General features: G+C 37.3%; 1 protein-coding gene across 1 annotated transcript in view; it reads left to right on the forward strand.

Annotated features, from left to right (window-relative positions):
* The window catches only part of LOC110442587, a 111,133-nt gene that overhangs the window by 1,645 nt on the left and 92,454 nt on the right, over window positions 1-17,034 (forward strand). The window contains exon 3 of the mRNA XM_021486267.1: window positions 2,288-2,404. Within this exon, the coding sequence (XP_021341942.1) occupies window positions 2,288-2,404 (117 nt within the window). The remainder of the gene's footprint in view (window positions 1-2,287; window positions 2,405-17,034) is intronic.

Here is a 17,034-nt window from a genome sequence, read left to right on the forward strand (position 1 = left end):
AATGACCATATTGTGTCGGTGGAGACCTCGCTTTGTGGTGTTGAGGAGATCCTACTACTGTTATCATTATTCTATTGAAAACTCATACCGCTATTTACAGCTTTCAAATAACAAACAGTTTTTCCAATTTACAGTAAGAAGAATCCAACAAAACCCCTTTTTTCCCTTTTGATTTGGGATAAGAACATTGAAGCTTACACAAGCTTATATAGAGATAAGTGTTGTTGAAGAATGGAAATCATCAACCAAATAAAAAATGTGTTTAAATGTTTTGGTGATTATAAGATTTGGGGGTGGCTGTCAATGAGAGAAGATTTAAGATAAGCAGGCGTTGTAATGGTATTGTGTGGTACTGCGGGAGGTGACGAGCGTATACACAACCTATTGGTAGGCTTCCTCACAGTTTACTCAGAGAGATCACTTAATCGGATAGCATGCAAAAATTAAATTGTCAGCAGTCTCAATTTAAAAGACAAAATCTTGTCAAGTATGGCACCTTGGCATAACTGTATTCTCTCCTAACACCCGTTTGATCACTTGAAGCAGGTCAGATGATAGCTGTTATATATGTATGTTACTTACTTAGCAGACACAATCGGGTTATGTGATCAATATTAAGTTCGTCAAAATCATCTGGAACATATTTCACGATAATGGCTAAAACCTGGCATATAAAAACATTGACGATTGATCAGGAGTGATAAAAAAGGAGGTTAGCTGATACACAGTGGGGTGTAGATTGAGTTATGGAATGCCGCCACACAAAATGTTAGAAAAACACCGGACTCTTTTAATATCAATCAACAGTATAAACACATTGGAGAACTTTTAAACTTTTGAATGAAGTTAATAAATCAAAAGGTTACAAGTTATGTGTAATCATTTTGTATCATTTGTTATCAAAAGAAAATATGACAGAACTTGATATTAATTACAATAGACTCACAAAAAGGCAAATATAAAGGTATTGGGATACAGGTAATAAAACACATAGGTCACATGATTTGGCAGTTTGTATATCATATCTTATTATAAGGTATGATATTGATATCTGTTTTACAAACGTGTTTCTTTGTTACAATTAATCGGATTGGCTTACAACATTGACACTGATAATATGAATTGGTGTCATGTTTAATGTTTTGATGTATATATAGAGACGTGAACTTTTTGTTGCTTTAAGGAAGAATTTGTTAATATTTATATTGTTTTAGACTCTGATACATATTTTCTATATTAGGTTTCAGATAAGAGATATCAAATGACTGAAATATTAAAGTATCAATATCAGCTTGCATTGGTATATAATCGTATTGTGACATATCACAACAAATAGAGAAATGTACCAAGAGAGGAAACGGTCTGTAATATGTGATTCAATTTGAAATATTAAACAAATTTGCATCCAGACTTTTTCAAGTTTCTGAATCAGGATCTTGAATATGTCAGACATTTGTATGTTTCACCATCAAAACCATAAACTAAACTGTATAAATGTGATCTTCTGAATAGTATAAATGATATTGCCATTAACAACGTACACTGTATGTGAATTCCTGACAATTTTAAAAGACAAACTATACTTCCTAGGGTAGTAAATTGTATGTGTGTATACATATCGCTGCATAAACACATGCACAGGTATCTTCTAAACACCTAAGTAAGATATTGGAATAACGTTAACTGGAACTTCATTAAGATGTTGGAGAAATGTGAAACTAATTGTGCTCATATACCAGAAAAACCGTTAACTTTGCATAGAGAGTACAAATACAATTGAGAAGTATGAACAAATGATGAATTTATCTGGTAGTTATATCCCTAACATATATAAAGGAGAAATTATAATAGGTCACAATTAGTATAAGTAATAATATCACATGTTTTTTTCTTTAAAAAAAAAGCAGATTCATTAAAGTACATGTAATTGAGCAAGGGATTTATCAGACTGGGATATTAAATGTATACTGCCATTAAGATTATGTGTACATATGCATTTAGAAATTAATTTTAGTTGCTTGGATTTTGAAGATACAGGAACTAACTTTTATGTTGTGTTGTAAAACAAATAACTTGATCAGAGGTAGCTCTTCCTACAACACTGGGCGTGTAGAAGGACCTGCCCCAGCCCTTTGTTCTCCGATTAGGAAAAAAATTGTAATATTCTTCAGCTGAATTCCTTTAAAGGATAATGAAATATTCAGAAGTTATAGATTTTAGTTTTTACCTGTATTTTATCTCAAGCTTGAGAAAAGATTTCTGTATTGGCCTGTATTTCCATTTGTAGGTTGATGGTCAGTCCGACTTTGGAGATAGTCGGGAGAGAGTGAAAAACTTCACATTTGACTATTGCTATGATTCCACTGTCGAGCCATCCTCCCCAGCCTTCGCCTCACAGGAACTGGTAAGTACTCGTGTAGATTGTACCTGGGAAGGAGAATGTACACTTACATGGCTGAGGGAGATTTAGACAAAGGACATAAGGTTGCTTAACCTCTGTAACAGGAAAGAGTGTGCTCCCAGCTTCCCAGTCCCCTGTTTAACCCCTATTCCCTCTAGCACAAAGGCAACTGTAACCTTGTGTACAATTAAAATCTGCAGTACCTCATTTATCAAGGCTCTTATCATCAGAGCTTCATCTTCCCAATACTTATATTGAGAAATTTAATAGTTTGTATGTGACTTCTCTTTTGTTTTGGATATTAACACCAAAATATCCTGATTCTACCTCAGCATTGGGATCAGAATTCACTTTCTTTGGATGGACCACTGACAACTTGTGTGTGATGACCCCGATCTGGATTTATTTACTGTCCGTGTTAAATGTACTGTTGTAGTAGCCTTAAATTGAATATTTGTTGTGCCCTTCAAATATAAAAGTTGCTATTTCTGAACATGAAACCACAGTAGAAATTTGTAGGTGGATACAGATTCGTACTGCATTCCTATGATATGTAGTGTTTCATGATTTGTAACCATATTACAGAGGTGATTTTTGTGTTGACAAGCAAACGAGAATGTTGGCAAGAACTAAAAATTGAACTTTTACATATGTAACCCTGATAGTAGGATTATGAGTCTTCAGTAGATCAGCAAATGTTGTAGAAACATAGTCAATATTTCTCAGCAGAAGATAGAAAGCAGCCTAGAAATCAACTACACATAGTATGATCATTGACTGTTGTAGGCGTATAGTGCAGTATTTAGCAGAGTCAGAAAGTCACAAATATTTTAAAAGTTTGTCCTAATTAAAAACACCTGTTAGATTGGAGTTAATTGTCTTGTCAAAAACTCCAGATAAGTAATCATACCTAACGAGGCAGGATTTTGTTCTGCTGTGCATGATCTCTAGTACAAGTTGGAGGCTTAACTTGAAGTAGACTGACTCATGTGGTAGATAAAATAGCCCTGAACAGATCGTATCTGGAGGGAGGTAGTTTTATATTGAATATCTATAAATATCACTAGTATCTTTTTTATTTGCAATTGAGAAAACAGAAATGGAATTTCAAGTTTTTAAGTTCAACAGCTGTATTGGTTCACGTGTTAATACAAACACACAACAGAGAAATACTTAAATAAGTACATTTCACGAATACAGCTGTTCTAGAACCCACAGGAGGTTACTGTTTGGTATAGGGTCTGTATAGTAATGTCCTGATTGTGTATTGGGCGGGATACATGTTAAAACTACATGGATTGCCTGATCAATGGGGTACAAATGGAAGCCCCATACCTGTACATAGACAGTGTTGGTTGTAGACTGGTATGATATGTTTATGTAACGTTATACAACTTACTGTGAAGGTTTGTCGGGCTTTATACAAATAGTAACACACCATCATTAATTAGTAAAAACATATGATGGGAAAAAGTTTGATGGGAGAGTTACACTATAATTACAGGGGAGCTGGAACAGCACTATGCTTCCAGGGAAACACTACCCTCTTGGGGACAGGAATAGGAGAACTGTGGAGGTGTGCGTGTGTGTGTGTGTGTGTGGGGGGGGGGTGTCACTATCTCCCAGGGGAAGACAAAATGAACAGCACCCTCCCAGAAGGGGAAGAGGAGCAGATGGACTCGGGGCTTGGGCCACTCATAGGATAACGTGTTGATAAAATGTATTGATGTTGATCCTACACACGTGTACTTGTAGGTATAAAACATCAATCATGACAGATTAGCATTGTATGAGATCACAAATTAACAAGCTTTATTGGTTGGAAAGGCCAGTGAGAGGTTGGGACAGAAATAGGTTTATGTCTGTAGTATTGTAAAATTAGTATATCTCCAATCCCTCAAACACCATCAAATGGCAGTTTGTTAGTCAAAATCATTTATTCGATATACATATATATCAAAACGGATAGAAATACATGCTTGTTCCCCAGTCTACTAGTTCTCCGCCACCTGCGTTATCAATGAGATTACAAGACTTTTGCTTGTAGAAAAGTCTTTATTATTTCAAAGAGGTAGTCAGACAGTCAAGTGTTTGTACTGCATTAGTTAAACTTTCATGTATGAGACATGAAACAAAAATATCACACATATTCTGGTTTACTTTATAATGAATCTTTTCGTTATGGAAGTAATGTTGGTACAGCTATTGTGTGTGTTGTGTTAGTTGTTGTACGGTCAGGTATAAACCTTTGTTGACTGTTTTTCTATTGTAGTTATATTGATATGTCGAGATACAGTTACAAGTACACACGTATATGACATTGTTGTCGTTCGTCATGTCAATTTTTCAGTCATTTGATAAAGAAAGTGTTTTGGTTAAGAAGGTGTTTGAACTAAAAATAAGATATTTTGAGTCCATAATAAGGGAATTCCACCAGATAGAATATCACATTGTGTAACTTTCGCCTGTACCTGTTTGTAAGTCTATATCTGTACATAACTGTTAAATGGCCTTGACGGTTATTACGGTACAGTATATCTTGCAGTGTTCCAGTATTTCAAATGTGTGTGAAAAACAGCTTGAATATTGAATTTGGTTTCGAAATAAGAATAAATAATATATTGTTTCAAATTTACCAATTGTCTGTCATGGATTCTTTATAAGGGAAACCTAAAAGGACAGGTGCCCTTTGTTCTTATTCTTTCACAGTTTTACTGTTCATCAAAGCTTGCATTTTGATCTTAAGAAATATGGGTATATGACAATCTTTTGTCCTTACTTATAGTATACAAAGATACAGTGTTTGAAGTTGATTTCTAACACATAAAAGCTGTTTGGTGTTCAATGTTCGGTCAGCCAATTTTACTGTTCATCAGGTTGGGTTAAAGTAGTAATTGAATTTTCTGCATGATTGATATAGATTTACAAACCACATCTTGTGTTGGAGCTAGGTCTGGTATGGTAAAGAGCTTGACATTTACAATAAAGTGTTGTTGGCTCAGAGAATGACATCAATAGTTCAATTATTTGGCCAGTGGGTGTGTAATTTTATAAGTGATCATAAAAATCCAATCAGAACTTGTTCTAACATTTTTCGGAGGTGTAATTTTTGGCCAGAATTTGTATTTTCCTATATACAGCATACTTTCTGTATTTTACCATAGTAATTGACCATGGTGTTATCAATATACAGATGATAACCATTGATTGGTATTAGCATGTTTTGATATTACTGCTATAAGCGTTAAAACTAGTAGATTTCATGGTTAGATACAGCTGCAGTAAGCTATGAAGTCATTTAGACAGAATAGTACAGTAGCCTTTTGAATTGGTTACCATAGTGAAGCATCCAGGTTAAAGTTGTAAGTCGTAATGTGTTTGTACAACTCGAAAGATGTGAGGAATGCATCTCTTTATATTGAGCTTGGGGTGATTGATTTCTGAACCGAGTAACAACCCGCTCTTGGCCTACCTGACTGTAGCACTAATGGTTACTAATGGAGTGACCTGCTGGTAGGAATAATTCCACATCAACACCTGCTGACAAAGCAGTATGTTCTCTTAACCTAAACAATAATTGACTTATTTCAAACTGGTTTCAGTTGGCATTCATAATTGATATGAAAGCCAACTGAAAGCTGTTCACTTTGTATATTCACCGTTATTTGAATATTTCGAGGGTCTGCAGTGTTCGAGTGGTTAAGGCATCTATGGTCACTAGCCATCCACCGCTGGGTCGCGGCGGGTTTGAGGCCTATGTGGGGCAGTTGACATGTACTGGCCACAAGTCGATGGTTTTTCAACGGGTACTCCGGCTTTCCTCCACCATAAAATCCTAGCATGTCCTTAAATGACTGTAGCTGTTAGTAGGACGTTGAACACTACAAACCAAACCAATTATTTGATCTGACATAAAATGAAATTGGTTTATCAAAAGAAATGCAGTTCAAATCAAGCATGTATTTATCCATTGTGGATGCTTATGTAATAAATGGAACGGTCATCTCGTATTATTGCACATAATTAACCATTACGTATATGTATATATAATGATGCAAAACAATCACATCGACAGTTTGCCCATGGCAGTTATAGCTCATCGCTAATTTGGTAAGGTTATATAATGATAATGAGTCTCCCTTATGCAAATTGACAAGTTTGAACCAAATCTAAAAAAAGTGACAGTTTTTTTCCTGTGAAAAGTTTAATTTTTCAAGGTGCATTGTTTGAAAGTTTGTGATGTATAACAATTGAGTCTCAGTTTTTTATTGTGTGTTTGAGTAGATAGATGCATGTAATGTTATTTAATTTTTGACATTTGATTCTTATATTGTATATGGCAATACCAGTATAAGGGAATATCTATTTTGTTGTTGTCCTGTTCTTTGAGGGGACAATTTGTGTTCGCTCTTCAGTTTTACCCCTAAAAGACATTATAAGTTTGACAGGTGAAAGGGTAGGTGGCATGAACTACTGGTAATTAGTATGTAGTACTGTCTCGTTACAATCAAGTCTAACAGAAGTGGTTACAAACCTGTACAGATTTACCTAGCCCACACTTGGCTGTCAAACATCAATGGAACAACACAACAGTTATTGTTACTTTATCTTTCTATCTCCTCTCCACAAAAGTCAAACTTCGGTAGGGATCAGTTTACTTTTGAAATGTTTTCATTCTTGAATTTTAAAAGTACTGGTGGACTAGCCAGACCATAATTGATTATTGAACGTAATTATTGTCAGTGATAATGTGAGCTTATTACCGTTATAATAGTGTACTTGTACAGACATAACAGTCACTGTGATTGATGTATATAGTAAATTGTATGTTAAGTTTATTCACTGGTATTATTATTATGTACAGTAGACTTATGATGTCTGTAGACAACCGTTCCTGACATTCCTACCAGTACTGTGTATAATATGTACAGTCAGCTTGCTGTAATGATTCATATTTCTGGTCAAGATTCCACTTCCTGTTGTTTTATGAATTGAAATAATTATATATCTGAATCAGTCCATTGAAACTGGTAAATTACTAATAAATCTGGGTCTTTATATATGGTTTGTAAGAATATCATAGAATTATCATATATCTGAGGTTTTGTTGCATTAAAGGTATTTATTAATTTGAAATTTAGATAATAAATGTGTTATGTTTAGTTAGAAAAATATATAGAGGGAGAGCATTTGGAAATACATAGATGAAAGGTCTTTTTCAAGTTGCTTTTTAATGGGTACCAAAAATGTTTATTTTGACATATGGTTATAAACTGCCCAACACTACCAACACTATATATTCAACCTTGTGACTATTATATATAGTTGTGAAAGATGATTTTTTTATTGCTAAATATTCCAGATAGGTATCAGAACGTCATTGATATGTATATATTTCTATTTCCCAAAAAATAAAATCATGAAACTGGATTTGAAGTTACCTGTGCTGGTCTGTACAAGATTAATGAGGTATGAGATTAATGTGTGTAAAAGTCGTACGCCAGTAATTTAGGATTACCGGTATATACCTGGTGGGTTTGTGACGGGGTGTGTAGATTATTGCCAGGTATGTCGGGGATTAAAATGTGCTGATTAGCCAAATCTACAGGCCTATTTGTAACACTCCCAGAACATTTACAGCTACAAATCTTGTTTGCAAATTTTGGCATACAGTTCTGAATTTGTTTTGGCATCAACTACCCATTGTACTTATTTGAACTGAAACCACTGGGATGGAAAATAATGACTCTGTTCTGGTATAGTTAGCAGAGATAATGACTTACCTCTAAAGTGTCTTTGAGTGTTCAGTGATGTAGGAAATGGTGGGCTAGTTATACAGTGTGAGACTTATAAACATGGTTAAGGTTATGTCAGGAGAGGTCATATGCTCATGCAGTCTCTCAGTCAAAACATAAAGGCTACAGGTTTTGTAGGCCAAGTGAACATTTGAACTTATATTCATCATTGACGAACATGATCTATCATTTGTTTCATTGCTGTCATTGGTATCATTGCCATTCCCTCTGTGTATTGGTATCATTGCCATTCCCTCTATGTATTGGTATCATTGCCATTCCCTCTATGTATTGGTATCATTGCCATTCCCTCTATGTATTGGTATCATTGCCATTCCCTCTGTGTATTGGTGTGTATTTGTATCATTGCCATTCCCTCTTTGTATTGGTATCATTGCCATTCCCTCTGTGTATTGGTATCATTGCCATTCCCTCTATGTATTTGTATCATTGCCATTCCCTCTATGTATTGGTATCATTGCCAATCCCTCTATGTATTGGTGTGTATTTGTATCATTGCCATTCCCTCTATGTATTGGTATCATTGCCATTCCCTCTATGTATTGGTATCATTGCCGTTCCCTCTGTGTATTGATATCATTGCCATTCCATCTATGTTTTGGTATCATTGCCATTCCCTCTGTGTATTTGTATCATTGCCATTCCCTCTGTGTGTTGGTATCATTGCCATTCCCTCTTTGTATTTGTATCATTGCCATTCCCTCTGTGTGTTGGTATCATTGCCATTCCCTCTATGTATTGGAATCATTGACATTCCCTCTATGTATTGGTATCATTGCCGTTCCCTCTATGTATTGGTATCATTGCCATTCCCTATATGTATTGGTATCATTGCCATTCCCTGTATGTATTTGTATCATTGCCATTCCCTCTATCTATTGGTATCATTGCCATTCCCTCTGGGTATTGGTATCATTGACATTCCCTCTATGTATTGGTATCATTTCCATTCCCTCGGTGTATTGGTATCATTGCCATTCCCTCCTACTGCTGTCCTTGCTGGCCCCTTTAGTATATGTACCATTGTCTAGTTTATGTACCATTGTCATTCCTTAGATAGTGTTTGTGCTGTAAAGGGAGGGTGAAAGTCTGTAGATTAAATAAGCTATTTATAACGATCACACACATTGCTCTACACACAAAACAACTAAGTATATGGCGTAGTTCTTGCTTATCAGATTTCAACTTCGGCAAATTAAGTGCAAATGGCTTTTTAAAAATGAGGAAATTGTTTGTGGTCTCGGGGCAACTAAAGACGAGCATTATTTCTGTAGGTATTCTATCAATGAGGCTATATTGTTGGAGCTTGTTAGCAGGTTAAATGGCATCCTTAGTTAAAAGTCCTGGTTACTTTACCTGATAAAGCTCAATGGCTGATGAACCTTGCCTGAGAATTGGTCAGTGATTGTTCTGTGATACCTGCCTGTACAGGTATGGTGTCGGGCACAGGTAGACTATCTTACCTGTACTGAATGCCGACAAATACATATTTATAGCAAAAAGTAATTCATTGATCTGTCACTGCACAAACGTTGCATGTGCAGCCAGATGTTAAGTGTGAATATGTTGTTTGAATGTACTTTTCAGATACAATTGTCTATCGTAACGTTTTTGTCCATCATTACGTTGTTACCAACATTGATGGGGGATTGCAGAGAAATAGTCTGTTCTGTGATATAACTTTAAATACAGTAAATGTGGTATACTAATTACATTAAATTTCACGTTTCCTATATACATGTATATAACTTTGGGGCTAGTCGCCTGAAGAGCCCCAAGATGTGTTTTGTTTTATTTATATTTTTACTGTCACATGGACATTTAAAACCATTTATCGCTATATATATATATATATATATATATATGTAGTAGGAGTTTTATTAGCCCCTCCTGTATTAATTAGCCTCAGTTCAATATTCCCTGAAGTTACTAAATACTACATGGTGTATACACTTTAATGGGTGGCAGACCAACCTGTTGGTTCTAATCAGTTTCATGCCTCAGACAAGGGCTATTTAACTTGATCTAGGGGGGTCTGCTAACGTCAGATCAGGTTTCTATCTCTCAATTAAGTCCTGATTTGCTATGGTATCTTTTACACCTTTACCTGTTCTGATAATTGAAAACAGATTTATATGTAAAATAAAGGAGTAAAGGGTAAGGGTAGACAGGTGTAAAGAAGGCAGGTTGGACGACAGCCCAGGTATACACAGGTATACACAGGTACCCAAGTGTACGTCACCAACCATAGTCGATACAGTTTACCAATCAAACAGCTGATGACCAGGCATAATGACCAGGCATCAGAAAGCACATGACAATAATCTTACCTTAAAGCTATTCTTTCTATCGTTAAGGAGATGTTCTTGTCCTGGCTCTGTCAAGCTAGCTGTCCTAGACAAAATTTGGTAATAGCAATTACCGTAATGGTCAAAGTCATTAATTGTCCAATGTCTTTTGGGTTTCTAGAAGTGGTGTTTTATTTGCATCATATTATTCATATTCCTGTAACATTCATCACTTCAATAAAAATGTGCTGTTGACTTTCACTATATTGTTATTGAAATTATGTACATAGTAAGTATACATTTATGTATTGTTCACATAGTATGATAATGCCTGCTTAGTAATGTTATTGTATGCTTGATAATCAAAAGAATTCAGACAGTGCAGTAAGGGGGACTGCAAATCCTTATTTGTTTGTTCCCCATCATAGCAAAGACTTTGGTTATGAATGTCGTCAGGTCAAGAGTGACTTTTTAGAGCTTTAATTAGAGCTATACACTAGTGTTGGGTGGTATCATTCCTGATAGAACCTTTCTATATCCTCTGTAACCAAACTATTCTAGTTTTTCTTCCAAAGACAGCACATTGACTATATTAATTCAAACTTGGTTAGCATTATCAGCATTGGATAGCAGTTTGATGGTATGCACATATCAGCCCTGACTGACCCCAAGGGGCTGATGGGTGGGGCCAAAAAGGGTCAAATTGACTGAAATTTCAAAAATCTTCTTCTCAAGACCCAGATATGGTAGAATCCAATACTCTTCATAGACGGAAGGGTCTAAAGGTGCTTTACCAAAATTGTGAATTTCATGTCCCTGAGGTCTCACGTTTCACCCTGGGGAGGAGGTAAACTTGACTATAGGTTTATATAGGGAAATCACATTTTGGACCAACATTTGTTTAATTTCCATTGGAATTAATTCAAACTTGGTAAGCATTATCAGTATTTGATAGCAGTTTGATGATATGCACAAATCAGCCCTGACTATCCCCCAGGGGCTGATAGGTGGGGCCAAAAAGGGTTTAATTGACTGAAATTTCAAAAATCTTCTTCTCAAGGCCCAGATAAGGCAGAATCAAATACTCTTCATAGATAGAAGGGTCTTAAGGTGCTTTACCAAAATTGTGAATTTCATGACCCTGGGGTCTCACGTTCCCCCCTGGGGAGGGGGTACACTTTACTACAGTTTAATTGTGAATTATATGGTCCCCAGCCCCCAGGGGGCTGAGGGGTGGGGCCAAAAAGGGTCAAATTGACTAAAATTTCAAAAATCTTCTTCTCAAGATCCAGATATGGTAGAACCAAATACTCTTCATAGATGGAAGGGTCTTAAGGTGCTTTACCAATTTTAGCCGACTGATAGAACCTCTATTTGTACAAAGTACATATACTACCCAGATCTTTCACACTACTTTTGCATTACATGTAGTTCAAGTTACCTTTGTTACAAAATGATTTCTTTTTCATTTGGCAACATCGATAACATCAGTTTTTACATAACTCAGGTGACCGTTTAGGCCCATGGGCCTCTTGTTTAATCTAATTGTCAGACACCCAAAATCTGCCAGCTTTCCACCCTTTGAGATTGAGTACCTGAGGTACCTGATTTATATAAGGTCAGAGTATACGTATCAGTCACAATGTGCAGGCTGACAGGTTAGTTCAGGTTGTTTGCAGTTGCTATAAATTCTGTGATATTTTATTGTTTTCCTTGAACTTCAGATTTGAGATTTCCTGTTGATGGGATTAATATGAAATTTCCAGCTTTTCTAGATTTATGAGGGTCCAGATCCACTCCTTCTCCATTCTAAAGTCAAACATTATGGAGTATGTTTCAGAATTTATTTCTTCAGAATTTACCACACTGTCAGTGCACTAGTGCACTTGATTAGGTTTGAACAGGTATATTTAACGGTGTATATAAAGCTTTGTATTGATTGTTAATGGTTTGTATGCATCATAACTCCGGGGTTTACACTGTAGGCCACACTGCTAGTGTGATGGTATTTAGACTAGTGTATACCTTTAACCTATTAAATTGTCAGTTTCTGAAATAGCCTTGTAGCTATTTCCATCAAACTCATTGCAGGTGCTTGGTTATGATCTGGTTGACTCGTCACAGGGCCTCGAGACACTGTTGGTCCATTGTGTATTGAACATTAAACAGATACACAGGGCACTGTACTTCTAACACTATCTTGCTATATAGCTACCTGCTATAGATTAAACTTCCCTTTCTGATTACATCATATCTTGGGGTCTCTAAGTGCTTTTTCTTCAAATTAATGATCTTATAAGCATTTCCCAGAAAAAGAAATAAAGATAAATGCCGATTGTTTCCTTAAGCTTTAACATTATACAGTTTTCAGTTAAAAAATATTGAAGACAATTTTTTCGGTATACTTTATAAGCCGACTTATTGACAAAACCACTGAGCTGATACACCTGTAGAAACAAGATGATTTTCTATTTTTCTATGAATGAAATGCCAACAAATAACACCTACAACTTATGTTAAGGAAGTTACATTCCATAGCATAGGAAATATCTTTCCTGGGGCATTAGTCAATTAGTTGAATCATTCTAAGTGTTGCCTTCAGCAAAATGGTGTTTATTATATATTAGGATAGGATTAATATCTGATATTAAATTAATTATTTTAGTACTTTTCAATAGATGTACAGGTTGTGACTTGGGCTGTTTCATGTATATAAGGCCTTGATTTAGATAATAAACTTATTGGAAATAAATTGTCATTAAAAAATGGAGCATATTAAAAATTCAACATAATTTTAAAACCCTGGCTTCAATGTGAAAATCTGCTTGTTGCTCATATTAGGTTGTGTTTGACATTGATATCAAATACCAGCGACTTATGGTCATTGTTACGGTGACCATAAACACTCCAGGTCGTCAAGTTGTGGACAAACATTGCTTGTGTGTAAATATATATTGTCGGGGATAAACCAGAGATTGCCAGATTGTCCTCGCCTCGTGTTATTCTGTAAATATCTAACAGCTTGCCTTCCCGAGCTACAAATGGAAATGTGAACATTTGTGGTAACAGATTCCTTTCCTTGGCCTCCATGTGCTGGTCAGTTATCAGTATTAGCCTGAGGAGGTCCAGGTATTGCCCTCGGCATGTCCAGCACTAGGTGTGGCTGAAATTACAAACAACAGCATTGCTTATATCCATAGACAAGTTATTTACAGTAATTCACCAACTGTCTGTCCTTTCTAGAGGACCCCTATATTATTAGGATAATGTCCAAATCTGTCCTACGTAGACCCCTGACTTACTGGGTGATAGCTTCCCAAACCTCCCACGCCTTTATCTCTCTGTCTCACACATAGTGCTGTGTCAAACCTCCCACCCCCTTCATCTCTCTGTCTCACACATAGTGATGTTTCAAACCTCCCACCCCTTCATCTCTCTGTCTCACACATAGTGCTGTGTCAAACCTCCCACCCCTTCACCTCTCTGTCTCACACAAAGTGCTGTGTCAAACCTCCCACCCCTTCATCTCTCTGTCTCACACATAGTGCTGTGTCAAACCTCCCACCCCCTTAATCTCTCTGTCTCACACATAGTGATGTTTCAAACCTCCCACCCCTTCATCTCTCTGTCTCACACATAGTGCTGTGTCAAACCTCCCACCCCTTCACCTCTCTGTCTCACACATAGTGCTGTTTCAAACCTCCCACCCCTTCATCTCTCTGTCTCACACATAGTGATGTTTCAAACCTCCCACCCCTTTATCGCTCTGTCTCACACATAGTGCTGTGTCAAACCTCCCACCCCTTCATCTCTCTGTCTCACACATAGTGATGTTTCAAACCTCCCACCCACGTCATCTCTCTGTCTCAAACATAAGGCTGTGTCATATTAAACTTCCCACCCCCTTCATCTCTCTGTCTCACACATAGTGCTGTGTCGAACCTCCCACCCCTTCATCTCTCTGTCTCACACCTAGTGCTGTGTCAAACCTCTCAAGCCTTCATCTCTCTGTCTCACACATAGTGCTGGGTCAAACCTCCCACCCCTTCACCTCTCTGTCTCACACATAGGGCTGTGTCAAACCTCCCACCCCTTCACCTCTCCGTCTCACACATAGTGCTGTGTCAAACCTCCCACCCCCTTCATCTCTCTGTCTCACACATAGTGCTGGGTCAAACCTCCCACCCCTTCACCTCTCTGTCTCACACATAGGGCTGTGTCAAACCTCCCACCCCTTCACCTCTCTGTCTCACACATAGTGATGTGTCAAACCTCCCAACCCTTCATCTCTCTGTCTCACACATAGTGCTATGTCAAACCTCCCACCCCCTTCATCTCTCTGTCTCACACATAGTGCTATGTCCAACCTCCCCCACCTTCATCTCTCTGTCTCACACATAGTGCTGTGGCGAACCTCCCACCCCTTCATCTCTCTGTCTCAGTCAAACCTCCCACCCCCTTCATCTCTCTGTCTCACACATAGTGCTGTCAAACCTCCCACCCCCTTCATCTCTCTGTCTCACACATAGTGCTGTCAAACCTCCCACCCCCTTCATCTCTCTGTCTCACACATAGTGCTATGTCCAACCTCCCCCACCTTCATCTCTCTGTCTCACACATAGTGCTGGGTCAAACCTCCCACCCCTTCACCTCTCTGTCTCACACATAGGGCTGTGTCAAACCTCCCACCCCTTCACCTCTCCGTCTCACACATAGTGCTGTGTCAAACCTCCCCCCCCTTCCCCTCTCTGTCTCACACATAGTGCTGTGTCAAACCTCTCAAGCCTTCATCTCTCTGTCTCACACATAGTGCTGTGTCAAACCTCCCACCCCTTCACCTCTCTGTCTCACACATAGTGATGTGTCAAACCTCCCAACCCTTCATCTCTCTGTCTCACACATAGTGCTGTGTCAAACCTCCCACCCCTTCACCTCTCTGTCTCACACATAGTGCTGTGTCAAACCTCCCACCCCTTCATCTCTCTGTCTCACACATAGTGTGTGTCACCAGGATATATTGGAAATGTTGATCCTCGAAAACAGGTACCTCCACTCCATAGGAGTGTATTAGTATGTCTTGCTTTTATCAACGAATTAATTTAAACTCCTGGAAACACAATACTTCTAATATATCGGGTTTAAACATTCTAGCGGTAAAAGCAATTGAAATTTTATGTTGCAGACTATTTTTCAAAACTAGGGCCGAGTTTACTGAGCTAGACGTAAGTGAACTTCACATCCTGGTTCTCTGGATAATTAATGTATCAACCTAATGGGGATAATTCTTATCAAGGTCTTTAACATTTTCAAAATTAGTTCTTATATGATCTAAACATTGTTCAGACCTGCATGTTTTGAGTATAATTTTTAAGAGCTGGGTGGTTGATAGACCTGCGATTAGAGGGCTGTGTGAGTGACAGATCTGCTGTGATTCAGTCGGTTAGAATGTAACAAAGTATTTGGTATTTCACTGCCCAAGGCCACACCTAATATTACATAATGTTATCAAATGTCATCTCATTTAGCAAGTACATTTGAAATAAGGTATCCTAAGTTACTCAAAGTTAAAATGGCAGTAGTTGTGACACCATTCCCATGAAATATTGTGTGTGCATGTCCTCCTCAAACAGTTATAGCTTCTTCTCTAAGTCTGCATTGCGTGGAGTTCATAAGGACATTGACTCTCCGTATATGGATTTTATTTTTATTCCTCGACAAATTCCCTGGCTAACTGAGGGAGGTTACTTTATTTTTTTAGGGGGGGGGGGTGTACAGCAGTTCCAAATTCTCCTGATTAGTTCATCTTACATGTGTTTGATTTGGAACAATGGGAGCTATATGGAGACCAATCAATAGTGCTATGTGTTACAAGAAAGTCCTTACACACCTTGCAATGTGTAAAGCACAACATGCCTAGGACATGCTCCAAAATACAGGCATCAGCAAAACACTGGTACAGCATGTTGATGGCCGTTTGCTCAAAACAACATGAACCAAGATTCACCCTAGAACATGTTAGACATTGTGTTGTAAATATGTATGTTTAATACAAAATATTTAAGAAGTTAGGTGTTTTTTCATTTGAGTTAATGTTCAGTTAACTTTAACTTAGCAGGATTTGAAGATAAAACCACATCATATATTTATTTGATAATTTCATTAATAATAAGTTAATCACATTTAAAATGAGTCCTTTACCTGAATGTAACACATTGTCAATGCATGATATTGGTTACAAATAGCTAGGTGTAATTGTATTATTTTTTTATTAATCAATCGGTCAAACACCTGTGGTCTATGTAGAGGTCACAGTGCATTGACCTTAATGACACAGGTCAAAAGTCAGGTATCTAGGCTAGTAATGAACCAGGGCAGCTGGGGGTCCTTGGGAACAGCTAGGCTCATAAATAATGTATATTAGGTTCATTTACACAATGAATATGGACAATCATCATCATCATCTTCTCATGAACCATAGATGTAACGATGTGGATCACAGAACTCTACCTGGCAGTAGACATATATATAT

Source organism: Mizuhopecten yessoensis, unplaced genomic scaffold (assembly GCF_002113885.1).
Source record: "Mizuhopecten yessoensis strain PY_sf001 unplaced genomic scaffold, ASM211388v2 scaffold716281, whole genome shotgun sequence".
In the NCBI taxonomy this organism is placed as follows: Eukaryota; Metazoa; Mollusca; class Bivalvia; order Pectinida; family Pectinidae; genus Mizuhopecten; species Mizuhopecten yessoensis.